General features: G+C 34.8%; 2 protein-coding genes across 8 annotated transcripts in view; one reads left to right on the top strand and one right to left on the bottom strand.

The window, feature by feature from the left end:
* The window catches only part of LOC108103848 (calcitonin gene-related peptide type 1 receptor), a 58,423-nt gene that overhangs the window by 5,885 nt on the left and 25,993 nt on the right, over positions 1 to 26,545 (bottom strand). For 2 of the 4 annotated variants that reach the window (XR_001772256.2, XR_001772258.2), the window contains exons 9-10: positions 17,629 to 19,863; positions 15,110 to 15,306 (exon numbers count right to left, since the gene is read on the bottom strand). The gene's annotated coding sequence lies outside the window, so the exon portion shown is untranslated. The remainder of the gene's footprint in view (positions 1 to 15,109; positions 15,307 to 17,628; positions 19,864 to 26,545) is intronic. The other 2 variants (XR_001772260.2, XR_001772259.2) reach the window with 2 other exon arrangements.
* Positions 153 to 25,548, top strand: LOC108103850 (ELAV-like protein 2). 4 transcript variants are annotated; one of them, XM_041818877.1, is made up of 7 exons: positions 153 to 629; positions 1,332 to 2,504; positions 20,266 to 21,517; positions 22,187 to 22,231; positions 22,299 to 22,556; positions 22,628 to 22,871; positions 24,349 to 25,548. In XM_041818877.1, exons 3-7 carry the CDS (start codon positions 21,319 to 21,321, stop codon positions 24,671 to 24,673), a joined length of 1,071 nt encoding a protein of 356 aa, XP_041674811.1. In that variant the 5' UTR covers positions 153 to 629; positions 1,332 to 2,504; positions 20,266 to 21,318; the 3' UTR covers positions 24,674 to 25,548. The 4 variants fall into 4 exon arrangements, with proteins under 4 accessions (XP_041674811.1, XP_041674810.1, XP_017065039.1 ...); XM_041818876.1 differs by having other exon boundaries at positions 153 to 361; XM_017209550.2 differs by lacking the exons at positions 153 to 629; positions 1,332 to 2,504 and adding an exon at positions 16,396 to 16,998.

The following is a 26,545-nucleotide window of genomic DNA, read 5'->3' on the forward strand; positions in this document are numbered from 1 at the left end:
AGTCAAGCAGTCTTCGGCGCATCCAGCAAACGCGGTTCTTTTTTAAGCGCGTTTTCGTATTATTCTACTCATATGATTTATCATTTGCGTCGCTATATGATTTCTCCTTGTTTCCGTAGTATGAAAAGCCACTACTACTAACAACAACAAATTACCAAAAAAAAAAAAAATAAAAACAACAAAAAAATATTCAAATAATATTAGGCAAAAGTTTAAAGATCGACGAAGAGGAAGGAGAAGAGCGAGCGAGCAGCAGAAGAAGGGCGGAGGAGCAACAACAAAAGAAAGAGTTCTCGAATTAATCCCGGGGGAATACCGGCCTACAAGGATCGCCGCTGTCCTTCCTGTCAGTCGTCAGTCAGTACGTCCCCAAAAGAAAAAAACCAAACAAACTTTTTTATATCTTTTTGTATATGTGTGTGAGAGTGTGTTGAGTGATCGTAATATATATATATATCTAAGATATATAGCATATGAGCCCCCCAGAAGAATCGTCAGTTTGAGAGATCACTTTTTTCCAACTTTTTCTGAGAATTTTCACAAGCTCAAAGCCAAGGTTAAGACCTGCAGCTCAAGTTAGATCTTAGAAAAAGGTAGAGAAAAATACATTCCAAGTCGATCCAGGAAAAGTGAGTACAAAAATTGAAAATTCTAAGAGATTGTTTTCTATATTTTATACAGTGGAAGAAAGATATGACTTGATTTTGTTGGAAAATTGGTAAAATTAGTTGAGAAATCTGTTTTATTTTTGGTTTTCATTAAGAATATTCTATTATTATTTATTACTGTTTTAAGAGTAACTCTTCTTAGTATAAACGTTTTAAAATCCCTTTAAATATTAATATTAGGCAAGTAATTTGAAAATCAAAACATTTTCCCTGAAAGTTCTTCTATGTTCCCTTAAGAACTTTTCATTTTTGTGATATAACACATATATTTTTTGCTTTCTAAGTTAAATTCTACTATATTTCCTTCATTTTGAAAAATATTCACATATTTTCTTATCAAAAATACTTTCCTATAATGTTAAATGTTGTAAAAATAAATACAAAATAAGAGAAATATCAAAGCTGTATCAAAATTTTAGTTAATAAAACCAAAAAATGTGAAGATTTCCCACAAAAATTGCCAAATTTTCCAATGTAGGTTAACTTTGCTTTAGAATTTGTGTTTCAGTGTACTTATTTAGTATGTACGTGTGGAAAGGGTGTGGCATCGACCTAATTACCTGTAGCCAAATTCCAGATACTTAAAAATCAACCAAGATTCGTCTCAACACACGCAGATTTTTAATCTAATGTCATTTTCCCATTTTCCATTTCTATTTTTAGCCAAATTCAGAGCGTATTAACACAAAAGTCTGCTGGCAGCAATCAACTTTAAGCCAAAAAAATTAACCAAAAAAAAATCGTTAATACACAAAAACCTAAGAAAACCGCCTCTCAACACTATCATCACAATTTTCCAATGTTTCATTTTTGTGTTTTTGACTGATACAAAAGTTAAAACTAAAAAGAAAACTAAAATAAAAGCTACAAAAGACCAAACATTCGTTAAGAAAAAGCAATTCTCCCACACCAACACCGCTGCTAACTATATTAACAATAATAATAATAATAATTATAAACAAAAAACTAAAAAGTAATTCATTTTTATTCAAAAACATCAATCTGATTTGAGTAAATGTGTGTGCTAGCTAGAATCATAAATATATAGTTGGATATATATATATATATATATATAGTTGGATAACATTTGATTACCTACGTCGGTGAGTGTCTAGCCAATCAATCTATATAGCCTATAGGAATATACCACAAGGTTTTATACTGAATTTATAAAGTTTTGGGTAAGGGCGCAGTGCGCATCGAAAGGCCCCATCAAAAGCATCAACACCAAAAAACAAAACTCAATATATATTAACTAAAAAAAGGAAAACGGAAAATACCATAAGCAAGTGTTTTTTTGTCGCAAAATATATAAATAAATTTACATATTTACACATAAACGACCGAAGTTAAACACAAAAAGCAAAGTAATATTAAAATAAAGACTTGAATTTCTCAAAGAAATTAATATTTATACAAAGGACAAGCGAGAGGGCATAGAAAAGGACAACGGGAAAGATTCAAAACGGACTTCCAACGATTTCAAAATACGACGAAATATTTTTTAATAAGCAAGGACCCAGCAAAACAAAAAACTATGATAACAAAAACTATCATGCAAATCGGTTAACAAACAAAATATTTGCCAAATCTATGTATGAATCAAAAAACTAACAAAAAAAATAAACCAAAAAATCGAACGACGAGCTACAAGAATTTATACTAAAAAAAAAAAACCAAAAGTAAGGAAATATTCAAATTGCAGAGGAAGGAAAAGTGCAAAGGCGGATTTAAGGGAAAACCGACGGGGGAAAAATCAAGAGATCGACAGAGATCAGCTGTAAAGTGATATTTTATAAAAACCGAAAATATCAGTTAAGGACAACGACTTATAAGGTGAGTTGTTGGTTAAAAAACTAAAAATGCTAGGCATGCTGAAAAGTATGCAGTACAAAAATGTATACAAAGCAGGCTCTTAAATTATTATCTTTAAGATCTACATAATCAGTCACTACTTTTCACTTAGACATCTATATAATGTCTAAATTATGCACTTCAATTCAAATTCTAGACCCTAAAAATATCGTTGCATACTTTTCAACAGCTTTAATAGTGATTTGCCAGGCCACCTCTCGCAAATGCTTATAAAAGCTCGTTGAGAATGTAATCAGTGATATTATTTAATTTTCGTCTGTAACAATAGAGCCAAAATAATTGAAAATTGTGAAAATTGCAAAAATGGCGAAATTCGCAATTGCATTTCCCACCCATTTTTTGGCGGCCGTCCATCGTCTATCGTTCCATTCCACTCGCTCGCATCGCTGTTTACACTTGAGCTCTTCGACAAGCAATTTGTGCATTAATTGTGTTCGTTGTTTCATTGATGATGATTGCCCCGCCTCTTTTCCGCCATCGCCGCCGCCGCCACCGCCCCCACTCAATCAATCATTCCCCCCTCTCTCTGCTGCGCTACCTCGCTCATCCTCTCATCGTTGCGTTGCGTTGCCATGATTGCATTCACACGGATATGAGCACACAAACACATATGTACGTATCGTCGATATCCTGACAGGGACACAATCACATAATGGCCGGTGGGTCGTCATTTTTTCCCCGCTCCACACACTGTCGCAGCGCAGATTTCATGGCAATTTTATCGATTTTTAAATTGGCACAAATTTTAATCGAGAAAATCGCATTTGTGCAATCGCGATTGGCAGTCGCGTTGCAAAGTTGCATATGCCAATGGGGTTATTTTGGATATGTTTGATATATATATTCCAAATTTGAAGGAATATAGTTTTTAATTCTACAAATTTATAGTCTTTTTGGAAAAAGTTTTTAGCTAAAATTTACTTCCTCGAAGAACAAACTCTACTTTTCTGCAGGAATTTCTTAAAATTTGTGGAAAATTTCTATCTAATTTGTAATATTAATCCGAATATTATTTAAGAACCCTTTCTTTCTCTATGCTTTACAAATAAGTTAATCCCTTATCTAAAAATAATGGCAATAATGCATACATTAATTACCAACTGGCATTCTAAAGCCTAAATGCAAACCAAATATGATTTGTCTAATCCTTGTAATTAAAATTGTGGTGGCTGGTGGCCTTTCTATGATAACATTTATCAAACTTTTATAGAAGAGAAGGAGAGAGTGTAGACCATTCCCTTTCCAGGTGAAAAATCAATTATTTAAATGCAACTTTTGCTGAAAGTTCACAGTTCGATGACAAAAGTGATAGAAAAACGATAGAATGGGAGCTCGAATTACGTTCGGTATTTGCGATGACATTAAATTAAAATAAATTGAGTATTATTGTGAGAGAAGGAGGAATAAGGGGAGGGCTTTGGGTTGGGGTTGGCTAGCTTATATCATACAAACGGCAAACTGACAATGCATATATTTGCAGCATCCATATTTTATACGTTTATATAATTGAAAATGCAGTCAGCCTCTATCTCCTACTCACTCTTTAGCCTATACCTATATCTCCCTCTCTCTGTCTGTCTGCTGGCCTGCCTGCCTGCCTGCCTGCCTGGCTGTCGGTGGTCTATGTTTTTCGTCCTGCGAATGGCATATAGCATTTATTATACTATATGTATGGCATATAGAACATGTAAATGCTGGCAGAACTTTGGACTGGAGTGCCTGCAGTTTTCTTACCCAACCACCCTCATAACCAGATGGAACTGGTCACGAGCCACCACCACTCCCAGCCTCATCATACTTCTCCACTTTATCCCCACCAGAAGAACACATAGCATCTCTATATCACACCCAGACCACCCACCATCGGAGGGATATCTCTCAGCTGACTGACTCCAACAGACGAAATCAGCTTTAAGATAAGTTCCCCAGATTAGTTTATAGAGACAGCTTGGCAAAATGCTCTTATGACCTGATGAAGAGTAAATCAAATATAATGCCAGGTCTGATCTGAAATAATCGGATATATTTAGGCAACTTAAAGGAGGTAAAGAGGCAGTTATAGGTCCACTATAGATTAGTGATAAAATTTTTAAGTTTCAACAATAATATAGCATACTTTTTAGAGCTTTTGAAATCAAATCAAGAAAACTTTTAAGTTTACTGCAACTGCGTGTGTAGTTTTTTGTGTACACATCTGCAGCAGCCCAAGCAGATTTTCTTTCTTGTCGGAAAATTGAATTCCCTCTTTCCACTCTGTTGCTTTCATAGTGTAATATATATATATATATATATATATGAAGAGAAAATGCCATTCAACGCTCACTTTTCTTGAGCGAAAAATCTTGAGATGAGTTTCCATTTTCCATTTTCCTTTTTCCATCTGGTGCGTCCTATTCTCTGGTCTCCCGTTTTTTGCTTTTCCTTTTGCGGGATTCTGTAAATTAAAACCGGCATTGCCACGCCCACACAGCACACGCCCCACTGGCAGTGCAGCATTGAAGTGAAGTGAAATTCTATTAGAACTTTTTGCGTCGAACAAAAACGCGTCGTCGTCCAAGAAAATTAAGGCTTTCAGCGGAAGAAATTCAATTTCCAAAGAGTTATTTTCCTGTTTTCCTTTTTCTCAGAAAACCCCGTTTTTCCTTGGTCTTTTCTTAATTTTCCTTTTGTTTTTCTCCTGTTTTTTCTTTTTTTTTTTTGGCTTTCTGTTTGCGATTTTCCTTGAGCTCCTTTAGGGCTTATTGTTGAGTTCTTTTGTCAATTAAATTTGTATGCAGTTCCCGGACGAAGTCAAATTGCATTTCGTTTCGTTTTGCTTGGAAATGTTTTCCTCGAACGCCCAAAATTGCCTCTCATTAGTTTGCCATTTTCGTTAAAGCCCCTCCTTCGCTTTGAATGTCCATTCAATGATTGCCTAATTTTCAATGGGAAAACGTAATTAATTGGATAATTTGATGGGTACAACGCGTCGTATAAGCAATGCGAGGGAAGCATCGAACCGTTTTCAATTTCATAGGCCATTTGGCCCAGTCAAAAGTCGATGGGTAAATTAAAGGAAAGGAAAACTCCTTGATCTGTATGTTTGTGTGTGTTTATGGGTGTGTGGAAAATGGTTGGCCATTTCGGATATTGCATTTTGGCAAATTGGAGGCTTCCCTTTGAAGTTTCGAGCCGGAAACGGCAATCGACAATCGCCAGCGGAAGCAAAATCAATATGACGCATGCGCTGCGTTTTTCCCTCAATTCTACCAGCCACTTTTTGTTTTTCCCCAACAACAACAACAATCAGTTGGCCACCCCTCCCTCCCTTAGATGGGGATAAAGCAGCGGGAAATTGCCAGGAAAAGTCGGAGAAAAGCGAAATGCAGCTGCGGTAAATGGCACAGATTACACACAGCTGGCAAATAGATGCAGGCGAACAAAAACCTTTACGGAAAATGATTCATTTTCTCGGACATATTGCAAGGTTAAAAACTGAAATGAAGAACTAAACATGTTCATATTGGGTTAACTTTCTTGTTTCTAAAAGACACATCATCTTTCTAACCATAAAATGCATATCCCTTGCCATGTTCATTAGTCTCTACAAATTCGAAAGGTTTATTTATTTATTCCTCAAACGAGAAAGTCGAAAAGAGAAACTTTTACAGACTCAAAAACCTGCTGTGAATAACTCAAAGCGGCGCACTTCAACGTTGTTCTGTGTGCCTAACCAAAAGTTATTATTATTCCCCGAAAAAAACAGGAAATGCTTAACTAATCCAGAGGTTGACATCAAACAGGATGGATTTTTGCCAAACGAAGTCTGCAAATGAAATTGAGAAGTTTTTTGTGAAAATCCGTGCCTCCCGCACCCTCCCCCCCCACACCAAATGCAAAGGGGATAAAAGTTTATTTGCAGCCGCTTTTGCTTTTCTTTAATTAATGCAATTGAAGTGCACTTCGGAAAAGCGTGGTTTCCACCACCGACACAGCAACCACCGCCAAAAAAAAAAAAAACAAAAAACACAAACCGTTGTCCAGTTAATACACAGAAAAAAATTAGTACTTTGTTACTAAATATTCCCATTGATAGTTAAACTTTTGTTTAAGAAGATTAAATGGTTGATATTATTTGGGAATCTTTGTTATAGATTTAATCTGAAATCAGTTATTAGTTTCTCTCTGTGTAACTTTGGGCTAGCTAGCTAAAAAAGTGGAGTGCAGTCAACCACCACCAAGAAGGCCGAAAAAAAGTTGCTAAAAAACAAACCAACCACATGGAAATCCATAAACAAATATTTCAATTGCCGCTAAGCTTCGGCCGCCAGAACCTCTGGTTCGATGAGCTACAGTTAGAGAAATGTCTAAAAATTTAACAGAGAAATGTTAAGGAATAGAGGTTACTATTTATGTTATTTAACATTTGGCAAGGTTTTTTTTATTCACAAATTTATTAAGTAATATGATTTATTTTAAGATTTGTGAAGCGAAAAGTTGCTGTTAGAATGAAAAATGTTTTTAAAAAACAAAAAACCTGAGAAGAAAAATGGTTTAGAAATTTTCAAGAAAAAAAACCAATTTTTAACCATTTACATTTCATAAAATATTTTTTTCTGATTCATTAGTTTATCATTAATTTATTCCCCTTTCAAATTTCAAAAGAAAAACTACTTTAATATCGATTTCTTTGAGTGTAAAGCCCTCCGCTGGAGGATTATCATTCATTCCAGGTAGAGAGCATTTTCTTGGCCGCTGTGCAGCCTCTTTTTGGGGGGGGCATCATCAAATATTCACAAACTGACAAACAGCGAGGCAACGGGCCAGCGGAATACACAATGGATGTAAAAATTCAAAATTCAAGCACCACTCCAAGGGACCCCGCCATACGATAATTGAAATGGACAGCATCCGGTTGCAGCGGCCAAAAAACATAGAGAAAAAAAAAAGGGGTAGGATTACACATAGGCGGGGTATTTTTGGGTGATTTTTTTTCTGCATTTTATTTTTTAAACATCAGACGATGTATGTACATAACCAGTTTTTGTTTTTTACCTATCGAAAGCAGCAATATTACGCTGATCCATGTATGTAGTACCTGGCAGGGATAGGATACACCTACACTTAGTTAGTGGAAAGGCGAGGAGAGGGAAAAAACAGATGAAGTGCTAAACAATTAATTAGAAAAGTTTTTGCCTTCTTTTTTGCAAACAAGAGAGGGGGCGGGGGGTGGAAGGAAGGGCGCTGTGTAAAAAGCAATTTTAAAGTTGGCAAGCATCAACAAAAACAAAAGCCACCACCCACCACCACCCGAAATCATTTATTTTTTGGTTTGGGTGGCGGCGGCAGCGGCGGCGGCGGCGAGTGAAGGAACTGGCATGTCTCTTATTTTTATTTCTTTCTCGACTCGAGGGTGGTTGGAAAAACAGAAACTGATGAAAATTAAAGGTCTTACTTAAAGTAATCTCTTGCAAAATAATAATAATAATGCTGCTGCCACAGCAGTTTCATTCCCATGATAGGAAAAAACAAGAACGATAAAAAGAGAAATGCTTTCAAGGGAGATCAAGTTTCATGGCGGAAATGATAGTTTTATTTATTTTGGTCACAGCTGCAGGCGAAAAATGCAAATTAGTTAATGTTTTTGTAAGACTTTGTATGGGGGAGATAGATGTTTTTTAAGATCTGTAACCTTACATCAATCTGCGTTTTTGTTTTATCTTAAAAAGTATGAATGGTAATGATGAAAGATAGATGGCGTTTTATACTACTGTTCAGTGGGCTTACATAGCCTAAATATATTACTTTTCAGCTCTTTAAATTCAAAAAATCTTTGTAGTGATGCATTTTTAAACCTTTAAGATTAAGATTTATCTTTTCAAATACAAAACCCAAGAAGTACCTAAACTCGCCTTTACTTTCGAGGCAGCTGGAAGATTCGAACCCTCCTCCTCGCTTTCATCTTCCAGAAAATGTTGGGCCAGAAAATGTTGGGCCAACAACTTAATCGAATAGTCCAAAATTCTGTTAAAAATACTACAAAATTGTATCATAATTACTTAACTCCTTTCATACCACCTTTTATTTTCCTTTAGAATATTTTTCTAGTCATCTTCCTTGAAGAGCTAAACCAGCCGCAACATTTACAGGGTGACTCGTTATCAGTCTCAATTATGTAAATTAAGCTTTAATTTCTCTTGCTTTTGTTGCATTAATGCCTGGCATCGCACATCTCTCTTGCTCGCTTGCCCCTGTCATCTATCTCTTTCCATTTGGCATGCTTGGTCTCTTTCTAATCTCCCCGTTGCCGTTAATGTCGGTGTCTCCTGGACAATTAAATTCATTTCTTTTCAGCTGATTTTGCTGTTTCACATTTTTTTCGTCATTTTTTTTTTATTTGTTTCTTTTTGTGTTTTGTAAGGAACATAGATATGTACTTACTAATGCCATTTGTTATGGTATGTGAACAACCATACACAAACACACACACACACACACAGATATCTGTTGCAATTTATGGCAGAAAAAAAGAAAATTTACAAGAAAAAAATAAGGAGAGGAGGGGGTAAAAAACATCACAAACCATTTTATGTGCTAACGGAATAACAAAGCCAAAGCAAAAGCCGGTCGTTATGCTACACACAAACACACACACACACACACATTCAAATAATCCTAAAACGAGAGTCAAACACACACACACTCATACATACATCAAATGCAATGGAGAGCAGCTTTTCTTTTTGGTTTTTTTGCTTTTCTTTTTTGCTTCATTTTCTGGTCCTTTCTGCCGCAAATTCAATTTCCGCGCTTTGTGCGCAGGACTTTGCCTCCCACAAAAGAAAACACCCATTTCCCCAGCTCATTTCCTCACCCACACATAGGCACACTGAACTCACTGAAGCATTCCACACATACATGCGCAGTAGGGAGCCCGCTCTCTTTCTCTCTCAAATTTCGCATTTCCTGGTGTGGAATACAAAAAAAAAAACAAAAACGCTGAGTTCATAGATTGCGCAATCTAGGAAAATCAAAACAACGCCCCACAAATACACACAAACGGCCAGTCACACACATAGACGAGAAAAGCAAGAGAGAGAATGGCTGCTAAAAAAAAAAAGAGAGAAAGGATAACATGAAGAGTGTTTGAGAGAGAAAAGAAGTCTTGGAGTTGAATGCAGAGCAAGAAATAGGATAAAGCTTTATTGGGTTTATTATTTATTTTGATAAAAAATTTGAAAACAGTAAAGAAACTTTTTGAAATCTCTTATAAACAGTGCCAAAAAGTATGCTACAAAACTTAGGTAATGCTATATAGAAGGGAAGGTACTATAACTTCATGGGTTTTACCCCAAATTCTAAACTTTTATTAAATAATTCAAATCTTACGAATATCCCTTTTCTCTCAGTGTTCGAATGGGTGGTGGTGCAGGCAGGATGCAGGACCATTCTGGCCACCGGCCGGCAATTGTTCTTCGTGTATATATAGCATTGTGTCAGAGTTCAATATCCTAACACAGACACACGCGAGTTAGAGCAAGACAGGAAGACCGTAGAGCAAGATAGATAGGCAAAGCGAAAGAGACGGTCAAACTGGGCGAGCGAGAGGGAGTTAGCATGCAGGTGGTGCCCGTAACGTACGAGTATTATCCCATTGCTGTCGCTGTCGCTGTGTTGGTGAGCTGCTGCGCTTTTCCTGCTCCCTTTATCGCTTTATGGTCAGGTGACAAAATGGTTCATATGTAGTACGTACATGGGCTATGCCATATATATAAAAATTGAGATCGGTTAACAACTTTATGCTATATCACACCAGGCTTACCAACATCAACCTTTTCTTAAAGTTCTCTTTCAATGATCAAAGTTCAAATATAAAAATATCAAAATTTACAAATTTCCTTTTTCACACATTCAATCTCGCGCCACTGCCCTCAGTTTGTGGTTGGAGAATTTCCCTCATTTAAACTCGTTAGCTGCATTAATTAACCCCAGACTGGCCGTTTGTCCAATTATGAGACGAGCGGTTTTTCGTAACGTCTCATTTGCCGCGGCCACCCTTATCGTCGGGATAATGGATATGGCTATGAATATGGGATGATATGGGGTATGGAATATGACATACCTTACCAAAAAAGAAACCCAAAACACACATGTCTCTTTCCAATGAATATGGCTTACTAATTACAAAAACTAGTCAAAATGTAAATTAATCAAAGGGATCAGAGCTTGGGTAGTAATTATTAAAAATGGGAAAACTAAAAAGTTGCTTTGCTCTTATTTAAGAACCCCTAAAATATGAGGCTTTCATATTTTTAATTTCCCTTGAACTCTGCAATTTCCATCACCAGCTTTACCTGATAATTTCCACTTTCAATCTTGATTCCGATTGAGTTTCGGGTGCAATGAACCCTTCAACGAACAATACCGATCATTTGTAGCGAATTCAGGGTGCAAATTAATTTGATGGCAATCGAAAATGCAATGCCCATGGGCGTGGCAACCCCAACTCTGATTTTCCATTTTCCGCACAAAACGAAAAATCCGCACAAAAGGGTCTAACGAGTTTCTGAACTCGCTGAATAAGTCCAGCATTGTAAGCACTTGTCATAGTAACTGAAATACCAATTAGCAAGTCGCTTTGTTTGTTTACATTTCTCAAATAATTTGTATTATATTTACTTCGTACTTAAGGTTAGTTACTAGTAAACTCTGCCTAGCCACCTACTGGGATTTGTGTACCCTACCAAAAATCCTATCAAAAATGTTTCCAGAACTAAGCCAAAAATAGTCCAAATATGGAATGGTATAACTCCTTGAGTTTCCTTTCTAATTCTTATAATTTCTGCATTCGCAGTTAAAAATGTAAACATTTTGCAATATTTTTCAAAATTTGATGATGGTACACCCCTTATCGAAAATGCAACATTTGATTTGTTCTGATTTTCCCCCCAAACTGGCAATATTAATCCCATAACTAAGCTTAAAATGGTTCTAATATCTAATGAAATACCTCAAAAAGTTTGTTTTCTAATTCTTATCAAATCTGCATTCACAGTTTAAAGTATATAATTTTTGCAATTTTTCGAAAAGCAGCCGATGGTATCTCCTTATCGAAAATGTAAAATCGCTTTATCCCGATTTCTCCCCAAAACTGAGAGTATTTTGTTCATAACTAAGCTTAATATTGTCCTAAGATCGAATGCCTTACATCGATGAACTCATAATTAAAATTCTGCATTAAACTGCAATCACTGTTAAAATTCTACAATTTTCTCAATTTTTAGCAAAATTTTATGATGTTAACCCTTATCAAAAATGCGAAATTTGATTTCTCCTTATCTTCCCCCCAAAATTATAGTATTTTTCCTATAACTAAGCCAATAATTGTCCAAAGATGGAATGTCCTACATCCCTGAACTCGAAATTAAAACTCCAGTCGAACTGTATTTATGCTTTAAAATGTCACATTTTTGCCATTTTGCACAAAATTTTATGATGCTACCCCTTATCAAAAATGCGAATTTCGGTTTTCCCTTATTTTCCCCTCAAACTGGCAGTATTATTCCCATAACTTAGCCAATAATGGCCCGAATATGGAATTTTATACCTCGTTGAGCGTGGTTTCTTATGCTTATCAAAACTGCTTTCACAGTTTGAAAGGCCAAAGTTGGGCTATTTTTTGAAAATTTTGACGATGGTACCCCTTATCAAAAATGCGTAATTCGGGTTGTCCCGATTTCTGCACAAATATGATAGTATTTTTCCCGTAAATAAACCAATATTGGTCCAAATATGAAATGTAATACTGTAATAATGTTGAGCTTTGCTTCTAATTCTTAAAAAATCTGCATTCAAAGTTAAAAATGTAGAATTTTTGCCAAAAAGGACGATGCAAACGTGGGTTTATCCTTATTCCCTTATAACTCGACAGCATTTTGCTCATAACTTGGCCAATAATGGTCCAAATATGTAATGTAATACCTCGTTGAGCTTGTTTTCTAATTGCTAATATTTCTGCATCCCAGCCTGAAAAAGCTGCAAGTAGTAAGTATAAGTATAAGTCCGAAAAGTATCAAAATATGTTGACCAGAGACATATATTAATTTTTATCTAACTTGCATAATGCAAGTAAGCTATCTCTGCTTAAAAAATTCAAGTCTTTTTGCCAATTATAAAATTCTGCTTGTGTTTCCCCTAAGTCCGTGTCTTTGAAAATCCCCCCCAAGGGCTTGGAAAACGTTTTTCCGGCTGCAAATCAAACCCACCCCTTTCTGAGACTTACATACACCGGGATTACACGAACATTTTCTCAGTGTTTCATTGCGTGTTTGCGCGCATGTGTGTGTGTGTGTGTGTGTGTGTGTCAAAACAAAACGAATTTTCCAAATGCACGAATGTGCGAAATTCTAGACAGGGAAAACCCCTGTAAAATTGCAACAATGTCAATAAGTCGCTAGCGTCATAAATTGCAGCCAACTGAGGCAAAGTTCAAGATCCTTTTGGGTAAAGCAGCTGCTGCAAGGATAATGATGCTCGATCGTAGATTGGTGGTGGTGAAAAGCTGTGGTGGTGGTTGGACCTCCCCCTTTTATTCTTCTTTTTTTTTTCTAAACGAAAGTGTTACATAAGTTGGAAAACGGGAAAGAATGCAAATCAATTGGTTCTGGGTTTCTATTTTGGTTTTTGTTTTGTTTTTCTTTTCCTTTTCCTTTTACCTTTCCCTAAACCTAACCCTATTGTTCTATAGAACGGGTTAGCTTTCCCTGTAGGAAACGAGTTCTTCTGGTTCTCGGCTAGATGTCCAAAAGTTTTACAACATTTTGACACATCCTTGTACACTTTAGGTTTGGAAAATGTTTTACGAAAATTAAGACATATGGCCACATTCGAAGGGGTTGACCTGCGTGTTTCGGGTTCTTTTTTTTTAATTAATTACACAGAAAGAAATACAAGGGAAGGTTATTTATGATTAGAGATGAATATATTATCAAAAAAACTAAACTAAACATTGGGTTATATCATTATTAGTCAGGTTTTTATATGTTTTTTTTGGTAAATTCCACTTTAAGAACCTCCCTCATTGGTTTTTCAACAATTTCCTTATTATCCCAAACCATTTGCCAGCTGAACTTTCCTAAAACGCTTCAAATTGATTGACCTTAATTTCGTGTAATATATTTTTCCCTTGCAAAAAATGATCAGTGAGATAAACTCAAGGCCCAGCCACGCCCCAATGTCCCCATCCCCTCTGCACACGGCTGGGAAAACGTTTATCTCTGGCTGGCAAAGAAAAAATGAATACAAAAAGTAAAGCCAACAAACATCATCATCATCATCGTCATCAACTCTCCCATCAAATTAAACGAATTGGGTCAAAGGATAAACAGAATTATCTTCAAGAGCCTATGCAAAAAAAAAAAACAGAAAAAGAAAGCTGAAAAAATACGAAAGCCAAAGGAAATTCAAAGAAAATAAGGAACAAGGCGAAAAAGTACACAGAGTCCTTAAAAAAAAAAAAAAAAGCGAAGCAAACGGTTGCCACTCGAGCGAGAGGACAACCCCGCAGCAGCCACCCAACCGCCCACTAACCACCCACTCTACTCACCACCCAAAAATACACCCACCCTGTGCGAAAATGAAAACCACACCCCCCCTCCAAAAAAAAATTCCCTTTACTGTTGTCAAGCGAAATGTTGAAATTTCATTATTTATAACACGGAAGCTGTGTGAGTGTGTGTGTGCGAGAGGAATTTTCATATGCTTTTGTGTATGTGTGTGTGTGTCTGTGTGTGTGCAGCATGAGAGAGAGAGAGAGATGCTGGGTGTATGTATTTGTAAAGGACTCTTTGGGTGTGTGTGTGTGTGTGTAAGGCAAGTGTATGTCTGTGTGTGAGCGCCTGATTAATATTCCTCGCCTGCAAGGTGCTCTCTCTATACTTTTTTTCGACTCCACCTCTACCTCCTCAACCCCCTGGAAAAGTTCTCTCTTTCTGCCTTTCCTCCTTGCCTTTCCCATTCCCCTTTCCCCCCTTTACATTCTGCATCTCTCTGTAGTCAACAAAAAAAGTAGAAGAAGAAGGAGAAAGAAGAAAATTAGGAATGGGAAAGAAAAGCCCAGCAGGAGGGTAACAACTTTTTTGCCCGTCTGAGTCTGCTTTTACAGGATTTATCTAATAAATCTTGTGAATTCATTTTGAAAATGGATCTTATTGATCCTTCTTTTTCAAAAGTTTTCAAAAGTATTAAAACAATAATATAAAAATTGTTATAATTTTTTAATGTTTTTTTTTCTCAAAAAATGTGTATAAATGGATCCCTCCCTAGACATCCTATACATCAAGGACATTCTTCTTTACAGAAAATTTGATATGAAATCAGTTAGCAAATCAGTTAGCTCTTAAAAATAATATTAGAAACTCATTAAGGCCTTTATAAAACTAAAAGAAGTTACTCTTAAATTCAAGATTTCTCTTATAAATATATCAACAAAATATGTTAAAAAAAAAGTTAGAAATAAGTCACAATTCTTGAATACATTTTGTTGATAAGAAAATATAGATATTTATTTGTAAATATCTGTTACTTACCTTTAAAGTGAAATATTCGAAATCCTTTCCGCTTTGACCATTAAATCCTGTTATTCTTTCATGTCTTTCCTGTAGCTTTGGTCGAGTTCTGTTAGGGTGTGTAGGATGGGAGGGAGTTCTGTCCCATTATCTTAGCCTGATATAATTTGCATCATTCACATTGAGTCAAGTTCTGGTACTCCGGCTCACCCTAATAGCTAAAAACCATACACGTAAAAGAATAAGAGTTATATAAATAAGGATTTTAAGAAAGGATTAATAAGGATTTTAAGGAAAAAGTTAAATATTTTTTCTAAAAATTATTTCTAACCAACTTTCCCATTTTTGTAAAAGTTGTAAAACTTTTATTTATCAAACATTTTCTTAAAAATGTTAAATAAAATAATATCAAATGTAATTGGGTTACTAAAAAATAATTTAAAAAAATATTTTAATAATATTAAATCTAAAAAGATCAAAAACTCAGTTGAGGAAAATCTGCTCAAAAGTCCTGATTAAAACTCAAAAAATGACTCAAAGTGTACCCACATATGGGAAGTCGTAAATGTCCTTTTAGCATTTCTGAAATTTCTGTCACATTTTTTTTTTTTTTTTTTTTTGGTGCAAGGACTCATGTTGCCCCACCTCGTTTATGTGCCACCGCCCCCCCCAACCTTTTGCCAGCTCTCTTTTTGCTCTGTCTGTGTGTGCATGTCCTGCGCTCTCTCTCTCTCTGTCTCTCAGTATTCACCGCTCTCTTTGGTATAGAAAAGGGTGTGTACCGGCAGGACTTTAGAGGGAGACAGTGATAGACCGGGTGCAAGAAGGCAGAGAGAAAGAGAAAGGGAGAATGATACTGATGCAAGGATATACGGGTGGTGGCAGTGGCTTTCGCTCTCTTTCGCCGTTATGCCGTATTGCTCTGTCTTTGTTGCACCCATCAATGCTTTTGGGGGCCGGCGACAAGGATGCAAGGATACAAGGCTAGCTAAGATATATGTAGATGTATATGTAGATGTGTATAAATCGGACTGCGGACGGACGACCTGAAGTCCTGACGCCGTATTCCTTCTCTATTCTCGATTCAGTCGTACGTGTTCGTTCGTTGCTTTCGTTCGGTTTTGATTCCATTCGGTTGTGTTTCTCGTTCGAGAACATTCATTTATAATTTTTTACTCCTCTGCACCGGTTTTTGTGTTGTATATATATCTTCTATATATATGTATATTCAGTTACGAATTTGTTGTGTTCTCGGTTTTTTACCTAACAAAAACAAAAAACAACAACAACAACAACAATAACAACTCAAAAAAAATCTACAAACTAGAAACTAGAAAACAAAGCAATATATATGTAATAAATATTCACAAGAAAACAAAAAAACGGTGCAATTTAACCCGGGACGGACTCGACGACTTCGACGATAATCGTGCAATATATAATTTTTCCATAATTATAGAACACTTGAAAGAAAAGCAGAAAAGCAGTCGCTGGGCACTTGAAAAGCTGAAGAATTGCAATTGTTACAGAAACCTAGTCAAATCCCAACAAAATTTGTTTCTTTCACATTTTTTTCGAGTGTGTGCCTCGAGTGTCTGACTATAAACTAAACGACAGATATATATAAGATTATATATATACTATATATATATATATATAGTCAAGGAAATCGTTGGACACAAAGGAGCGTGCAGGCCAAAAAGAGAGCGAGCGAACGAGCAAGCGAGTCGACGCGAAAGAAAGTTGTTTTTTTTTTGTGCAATCAATATACATCTATTATATAGTCAGTCGAGTTAGTAGTCTCCCCCCCATCTCTCTTTCCAACAACCATACACTGTATGACAGTGGTACTACTCAACCGCACCTCGCTCCTAGAACTCATCGATTTCGTCTCGCCAGGCAGAAAGCAAGTAAGTGGTATAATGGTAATATGGCCATGATCTAATCAAGTTCTCTTTTATCAAGTCATCTAGATTTATTCTTGGCAAAACGCTGGCCAAAATAAATCGATAAGATTAAGAAGGGGGGAGGGGGAGGGAGGGGTTGAAGGAATAAGGGGCGCCATTGAAAATTTCCATGACATTTTTTATTTGTTTTTGCTTACGGCCCCCGCCGTTGCGCCGGAAAATTATTCGACGATATGCTTGAAGTTTCTTGGTGACTTCTGAGGGTTTAGCTTTTGGAATATGTACAGAGATTGGGTTTCTTTAAATTGTTTTAAACTTTAATAAATATTATAAAGTATCATGAAAAGTTTCCTATAGCTTTAAATTTATATTATTAAATATTTATTTAATAATAATTAAGATTAACTGACACTACAGAAAGGCATTTACGATGCCCTACAACGAGATCTTTTTCTTAGACGTAAACGTAACTCTGCTCTGGTATTTACTTTATGACTTTTAAAAGATTTCCTTATCAAGTTAGTCTTAAAAAATAAGTTACTAAGACAATACCTCATCATGGCTAACATCCATAAATATTTTATAAAATATTAATAACGAAAATTCCCAAAAAAACGGAGCAAGATACCTCACCTTTCTCCTATCCAATACGCCCTTTTTAAATACTCCGCCGCTTAAGGACTGGCTCCCTTATCCTTTAGCTTTGAGGACTTTGAGGAGTCATGTGTGCTATCCTGACCCTCCTCAAGGCCCTCGACAAAATGCCAGCCGACACACATTCGCAAATGAGGTCACAGATATATCGGCGTAAAAGTGTCAATTACACATTTTTCTCCTTTTCTCCTTCGGCTTCGCCTTCTCCGTCCGTCTTTTTTTTCCTTTGTTGCTGTTGTTGTTGGGGGGGCTAAGCGAGGGGGGTAAGCGGGTGTCGTTGTCACGCTGCATGCTGCGCAATTAAAGGATGTCCCCGGTATGAATCCTGCATCCTTGTGGGCGAGATGCCGCCCCCTTGCATTTCCACTGCACTTCCTTTTGTTCGCTTTGCCTTTTGTGCAATTTTCTTTTCATCTCGGTCTTTGCCTCAGATGCACTGCGGGAAAAAGGGGAGAATTTTATTCAAAAATAAGTGTAAATATTTAAAAGATTTTAAAAAGATTTAAAGGCTAAAAGTTTAGCTTTCCTTTACAAATTTTCAAAGGAAATATTCCCCAATTTATATTCCTACTTAAAAAACTTCCAATTCCTAGACAGATAGAACTATTTTCGCTCAGTGCCTTTTGGCTTTTAACCCAGTATTGCACCTTTTGTCGGGTTCAACGAACGCAGTAACAGCTGTTGGGGACCCAAAACCAAACCCAAACCCAAACATGCCACGATCCTTACGACAGAGAGAGAGAGAGAGAGCGAAAAAAAAAGGCAAACTGGCAATTGTGGTGTGGGAAATGTGGCAAAGACACAGGCGGAAAAGCGGGAAAAACTCAAACCTAAGGCCGAACACGGCCGCACGGGGGTTCAATGAACCCCGGAACAGGACAGGACATTATGGCAGGACATGCGGCGGCCCGTTTGTTTGTTTTTCGCGTCAGGTTTTTACCCTATTTCCAATGCAGTCCTTTTACAAACACGCACACACACACACACACACAGATGCCGGCGGCCAGGATCTAGGAAGAGTCCTTTTTTTTTTGTTGCTCTTTCAACCCCTAACGAAATTCCAATTGGAAACTAAAAAGTATACAAATCAGAAGGCTAAATTATGGTATTCTAATAAGGACTAGGCAAAGCACTTTGAATGGGTTTTTGGTTAAATATTTTAGGCTGTTAATAGAACTTAACTTTTGTTTTTAAAAATTATACAAAAAATAGAAGAATTAGCAAACATTATTTCTTAAAAGTTTTAGGTGTTTATAAAGCTGTTTTTTGTTTTAAAAATATATGTTAAAAACAAGCCAATGTTTAATAGTTTAATTAACAAATTTACTTTCAGTAAATGCAAAAAAGAAGTGCAAAAGTTTCTAGTTGCATACTTTTTCTAAGCCATTATATAATTTAATCAGATTTTTTCTTAAGGAAATTAAACATCTTACTTCTTTTAATCAGATTTTCTTAATATAAAAATAAATTCAAGCTTAAATCTCCGCCAATACCAATATAGAATGCCCTTAAAGATCAAAGAAGAATCATCTCCACGAAAAACAAGAACAAACCCAGCAAGCACTTTCCTCCTTTAGTAATAAACATAATTTACCATTTGACACGTATTTTTTTTTTGATTGCGATTTGGTTTCCATCTGCCATTGTTCCCAGCCGAGAGAGGGGGAGCACTAAATGTCCATTATGCAGGGTTAGCATCTTTCGATTCGTATCATATATCAGGACATTACACATGGCTTTCCATCCATATCGCCAGATCTACCTACAGCGATTTAATTAAATTCCAAGCCATTAGCCGAAGTATTTTGTGCTGACAGAAAAAAAGAAAAAATAAAGCAGAAGAAGAAACTCAGTTTGTTTGATAAACAGATTTTCAGCGTTGACTTACCCTTGTCTTTGGTGATTTTCAGGGTTGGGTGTGGGATGGTGTTTACTGTAGTGGCAGTGGCAGTGGCAGTGGTGGTGGTGGTGTTGGTAATGGTGATGGTGATGATGATACTGTTGGTGGTGACAGTAGTCACTCGATGTCCTTGCCAAGTCGTGTGTGAAACGCGCTTATCGAGCACTTTTCATTGGTATAGCCAGCCAGGCAGGCAGGCAGACGACAGGCAGGCAGGCAGCATATTGCCCAAATTGCATGACCAACGAAAATGAGAGAGCATTTTGAAAAGGTTTTTCCAGCCAAAAAAGTGCTAAAGTGCCAGTGTTATTACCCTTGAAAATAAAGAAAATGTCAAAGTTATCAGCTAAATTGGGCCCCCATTGTGCGTGTGAAGTCGAATGGAAATCAGTAGGTTTCGTGTTAAATAAAATAAATAAGAGATATGGGTTTGGGTTGTTAAAAAAGTTGTTAAAAATGTAAGGATTTCAGCTACTTATACTAGGAGATTAGAAAATTAACTTAAATAAAAGGAAATTTTCTTACAAAAAGAAAGGAAAGAAGTTCAAGTTGAGATGTTTGAAATTTTTATAAAAAATAGATTTCGCTGCCTTTGTGTTAAAAACTAATAAAATTCGAAATTTCTTTAAGTTTATATTCTAATTAAAATGTGTAAAAGAAATCAGAAAACTTCCCTTTTTCTAACTAGAAATTTTACTCAACTTTCTTTTAACCAGATTGAGTGAAAACGAGCGAGCAATCGAACAGCCATCATTTATCAGAGCAAAGACAAGAGGATCACCGGAAAAGTGGTAGATTTTTTAAACTGCAAGAAGAAGACAAAGACGAAGAAGAAGAAGAGCTAACAAAAGTCAAGAAGAGCAAAGAATAACGAGAAGAAGGCAAAGAAAAACCAAACACCACCAAATAAAACCAACTACTATTAGTTTAAAGCAAAAATAAACGAATAATCATATTCAAGCGGTATATATATATACACAAGGATAAAGGATAAAGGATAAAGGATAAAGAATAAAGGATAACGGATAGCAGATAACGGATAACACAACTATATACGATATATGAATGTATATTTCGAAAACCAAAGCTAAGTTCCAGTCAAAGAAAGAAAAACCAAAAACCAGCGCAAATTTAGTAAAAGTATAAAAAAAAACCAAGAAAAAACCAAATTATTGCTATCTTTTTGCATTTTTGCAATTTTATAAAAAAAAAGATAAACAAAAGAAAACGAAAAAGAATACCAAAAACAACAACAAAAACTACAACTAAAGATCATAATAATCTTTGATCTTTAAAATTTGGAGAACACAAAAAAGAAAGTAAAAAACATTTAGCAAAATTTACTCTTTTATCTAAAACGAAAAAAAACAAAAACTATAAAAACTATATATAAAAAATAAAAACACAAATCAAAGTAAAAACTAATTCAAGCATTAATTCAATTTTAAACGTTTTAGACAGAGAACGACGCTCTCAACTTAACTTAAAAAGCAAATACATTTTTTTTCGCGATCGTAGTTGATCTAAAACCCCTCCTCCTCTCCCCCCAAAAACTACTATAAACCAAAATAAAATCCAACGGGAAAAAAGGCAAAATTCCAATCTTCTTCACACGAGGTACTTTTGTGCAAAGCGCAAAGGAAACCCCATTAAAAAAATAAATAACTTTTAAGCGAAAATCAACCAAGCAGTGAGATTAAATACTAACCAAAAATAAAAACCAAAATCAGTACACGGATTTATAAATCAGAATCAGAATCAGAATCAAGATGACCAACGCCATGGACATAGTGAAGAACGGCAGTGCCAATGGCTCCGTTGATGGCAGCAATGATGAGTCGCGCACCAATTTGATCGTCAACTATCTACCGCAAACCATGACGCAGGAGGAGATGCGATCGCTCTTCTCCAGCATCGGTGAGCTCGAGAGTTGCAAACTGGTGCGTGATAAAGTCTCAGGTAATTTGGGTAAATATTGACCAATGCTTCTACGATACAATTTTACTATTTTACAATTTTTCATTGTTAAAAATTAAGCTCTTTAAGTTGCCTGTAAATGATTAATCAGCAGGCCTGTAGAAATAGCTAAAAATATTTTAAATATTTTTATATTTAGTTATTTAGTAAAATAGAATGGCATTTTGTATTATTTTAACAAAGTCTGGTTATATATTATAACCAGTTAATATATTAATTCATTAATTCATTATTTACATTCATCATTACATTAACATTCTGCTAGGCAGCTGATACATTGTCTACTTCTACTTTTTTAGTGTGTTTTTATAGCTAATTTACTAACTACTAATAAAATTTACTTAATTTACAAATACTAATAGCTAATACTACCTAATCTTAAATCACAAAAAGTATAATAAATATTTTGTTAAATCATTTTCTGCACGTTTCAGTGTCTCAAATAATTTCTAATACTTGCTTGATTTTATGTAAATTCTTAAAATAATATTATTCATTTAAAATATCTCAAAAAAATCAGCTTTAAGTATATCTTTTGACCTCTTAAAAGTATCTCTTAGAGCTTATCAAATACCTTAAAAAAATCTTGTTTTTATTACCTACTAGCTACTTAAATAACAACCATAACTAACTTATTTTTAACTATATACATATTTCCAGTCTTGCCAGCATCGTTGACCGCTCTCAACCCGGCACTGCAGCAAGGTAAGTTCTAAAAAATATATATCTTTTATAACCAAACTTCTAACTTAACTATATACCATCCATATAGGTCAAAGTCTGGGCTATGGCTTTGTTAATTACGTAAGGGCCGAGGATGCTGAGAAGGCTGTGAACACCCTGAACGGTCTGCGTTTGCAGAATAAGGTTATTAAAGTATCATATGCCCGTCCAAGCTCAGAATCTATTAAGGGTGCTAATTTATATGTATCGGGTCTTCCGAAAAATCTATCACAACCAGACTTGGAGGGGATGTTTGCTTCGTTCGGCAAAATAATTACATCTCGTATACTCTGTGATAATATTTCTGGTAAGTTTGTATTATATTATAGTTATTATTATTTTAATAATTATATTTTTATAATATTTAAAAAAAAAAAGGTCTATCGAAGGGCGTCGGTTTTATACGTTTCGATCAGCGCAACGAAGCCGAGCGGGCCATCCAGGAGCTGAATGGCAAGACTCCAAAGGGATATGCTGAGCCGATTACCGTCAAGTTTGCCAATAATCCCAGTAATAGCGCCAAGGCTCAGATAGCCCCGCCCCTAACCGCCTACCTAACTCCACAGGCGGCAGCGGCCACTCGCCGTTTGGCCGGAGCTCTACCCTCAGCTGGCCGCATAAGGTTTGTATTTTTTTTAGTATTAAGTAGGGAAAAGTAGAGAGTTTTTAGTAGGGAAAGAAATTGTAAAAATGTTCACAGAAAATGTAGAAAAGAATTGGTAAAAAATGCTGCAAAATAGAAAAAAAAATTATAATAAATTATCAACTTTTTGCAGATTAAATTTCTTAACAAAATATTATCCATTTAATATTGATAAAAATTGTGAAAATATCTTTAATTATGGCATTTAAAATCCTTTAAAATATATTTAAAAAATGCTTATTTTTTGCACATTTTTTGTGAGCATAAATATTTGTGAATATTCCACCTAAAAATAAATCTAGCTTGCTTTAACCTAATCTATTAATATAAATTAAAAAATATATAATTTCTTACTTAGTTTAACACCTAAGAATTCTTCATAATTAAGCTAAAAAAGAGTATAATTTAAGTAAAAGTTTCTAAGTTAAGTTTAAGTTCTTGTTAATTTCCGTTGATGTGTACGCATATTTTGGCATTTCGTTAACTAATTTTATTATCCAAAAAAACATTTTGTTTTTTCTCTTTTTCTTTCTTTGTCTTTTGAAAAAAACAAAAATCAATTTTATGATCATTTTTAGCATTGGAAAGAGTCCCATGTTAGCGATTAACAAGGGCCTACGAAGGTGAATTTATTGATCTCTGTTCATTTTGTCTATGCGCGTTTGTTACTTTGTTTATTTATTTATTTCGACTGGAAATATTAGAAATATATTCAAATAAATATATATAAATGTCTAGCGATAAAATTTGATTTTTATATTAATTTTGATTTAGTTTTTATTTGCTTAAAAAGATTTGCTTTTTGTTTTACTTTCTTTGTTGGCATGTCAGAGAGTTAACTTTGTTTACCAAAAGTTGGGTTTTAATCTGATTTTTGTTTATTGATTTAAAAGTTTTTAATATTGAGTTATATGAGAATATGAGTTATAGGAGAAAATTTGGAAATTTTATAAAGATTGAGCTGCCGTCTTATTTTTCCGAAATTATAGAAAATAATCTTTTGATCTTTTGAGCTTTTTTATTCTTTTTTCAAAATTATAAAAAAATATCTTTTAAATAATTTGAAGTTACAAAAATTCCTTATTTTAATATATATAATTTTTTAATATTTATTTCAAGGATTAGAGTTTAAATGACTGTTTTTTACGTGTATTCAGCATGAACTTTAAAATCGATTTAAAAGAAAAGGCTAAAAACTCACTATTGAGGTCCTTGAAAACTGTTAATTAATGCAAATTTTTAATAAAAAAAAGATATAGGAAACCTTTTTCTTAGTAACTCAGCATGTACCTTGAGAATTATCAAAGATGAAACGATACATTAATCGATAAATTAAGTGTAAAGAAGGGCCTAGACGATAAACTTATATTCATTATCGATGTAGATCATTAAGTTCGAGTAAAACCTAACTAATTCTACTTTATCCCATCATTTCAATGGCAACACTCAACTTTAGGTACTCACCATTGGCTGGCGATCTATTGGCCAACTCAATCTTGCCGGGAAATGCAATGACTGGTTCGGGCTGGTGTATATTCGTCTATAATCTGGCACCGGAGACCGAGGAGAATGTTCTGTGGCAGCTATTTGGTCCATTTGGTGCCGTTCAGTCGGTAAAAGTAATCCGTGATCTGCAGACTAGCAAGTGCAAGGGTTTCGGATTCGTGACCATGACCAACTATGATGAAGCCGTGGTGGCCATACAATCGCTGAACGGCTATACACTGGGCAATCGGGTGCTTCAGGTCAGCTTTAAGACTAACAAGACCAAAACCACTTAGGCGAACCCGCCAATCTGGACTAGACCTTTCCAATACTCCACGATCTGTTTGATTTGACAAAAAAAAAACGAAAAAAAAGAAGAACAACAACACACCTAGACTATAGATTGATCTGATGATGTGATCTTTAATGATCTATGATATGATATGATATGAGAGACAATGACAGTGTAGTCGAAATTGCGAAAAGAGAAAACATTAGCGCCATCTATCATTTGATTTGTACGCTAAACGAAATTATTATGATTGTAATTCTAATTCTAATGAAATCTTAGTGAAAATTGATTTGTTTCTATTTCCATCTGTATTTAATTTATTAAACTAAAAACCAAAAACAAAGCTTGAATGAGGCAACCAAAAAACCCAACACAGAAACTAAGGCAAACTTTAGACAAAGGAAAGAAGGGAAAAAAAGAGAACGAAGTGCAAGACAACTGTCTATAAAATGACAAATGAGAAAGAAAGAAGGCAAGCAAACGAAGGAAGGAAGTTAAAAGAAAAGAAACAAAAGAAAAACGAGAAAAAATGGAAAATACCAAAATAAAAAACTGCAAAAAATGATCTAAGTCGCAATATATAGTAACTATTCTTTTTTTTTTTTTAAATTATTATTATTAATTAAATAAAACTTATGTATATGTAATAATTCAATTCGATTTGTATTTAAATTAAAACCAACATAAAAACAAAAACGAAAAGAAAAGAAAAGGAAACAAAGTATTTAAACAAGCTAACCAAATGATTTAATGTCTATTGATTTAAGATTAACCCACAAATATAACACACACACTCTCTCTCTCTCAGCTTACCTAAGTACTCTTACTTACTTACTTATTATAATGGATATGCATAAATATATTGTATTGTCATATGTATCTTGTGTTCGTTTTGCAAAACCTTAACTTACCTTACCTTACATTAACTTACATTACCTTACCTTACCTTACATTAATTATAGTGCTATTCAGCTCTTATATTTAATTCGATTCGCCATGATTTACACTCGAAGACGAAGCGAGAGAATCGATGATAAAGCCGCGATATATCCTCCAAACGTAACAACAAAACAACAACAAGAACAAGAACAACAAAAATCAACAACACTCACACACTCGTAACCATTATAATTATTATATTATATATGTAACCAGATTACCATTTAATTAACATTTTTTTATGTCGTCTAAGATTCGTATTCGTATTCGTCAAGTGCAAACCAAAGTAAAAAAGGAAACCAAGAAAACTTATTATATTATATTAAATTATATATTATTACGCCTACTTATTATTCCATTTTTATAATTATTATAACTTATTGAAATGCAACCAAGCGAAAACCAAGCAAAACAAAACAAAACCAAAAAAAAAAAAAACAAAAACAAAAACAAACAAACAAACATAACTACAACTAAAAATATAAAAAATATATATTTATTATTAAATAAATGTGTGACTTATTCCAAAAACTATGCAAAAAAAAGAAGAAAAAAAATATGAAAAAAAAAACACAAAAAACTAAAACACAAAAATTTGTTTTCTTTTTTTCCTCAAATATCCAAACACACACACACACCTAAACCTAGAGTTGGCCTGTTATCGATAGATCAAGAGTTAGTGTTTTATGGATACTACCATCCAAAATTTATAGTCTCTCTCCAAGGCAACTATGGTGATAGATATTCTTTTCATTTTTATTTTTTCCCCAAAACAAAAGATCTTCTCTTTCGATAACTTGAGATCGATTTTTTCGATCACACTATCTCTTAACTATCGATGGCTGGCCAGCTCTAATCTATACCCACCTAATGAAAATTGGCAATATTGCAGGCAAAACGCTTTCACAGTTGAAGTGATCATTGAATAATTGGATCG

The sequence above is a fragment of the Drosophila eugracilis genome, unplaced genomic scaffold (assembly GCF_018153835.1).
Source record: "Drosophila eugracilis isolate 14026-0451.02 unplaced genomic scaffold, ASM1815383v1 contig_408, whole genome shotgun sequence".
NCBI classification, from domain to species: Eukaryota; Metazoa; Arthropoda; class Insecta; order Diptera; family Drosophilidae; genus Drosophila; species Drosophila eugracilis.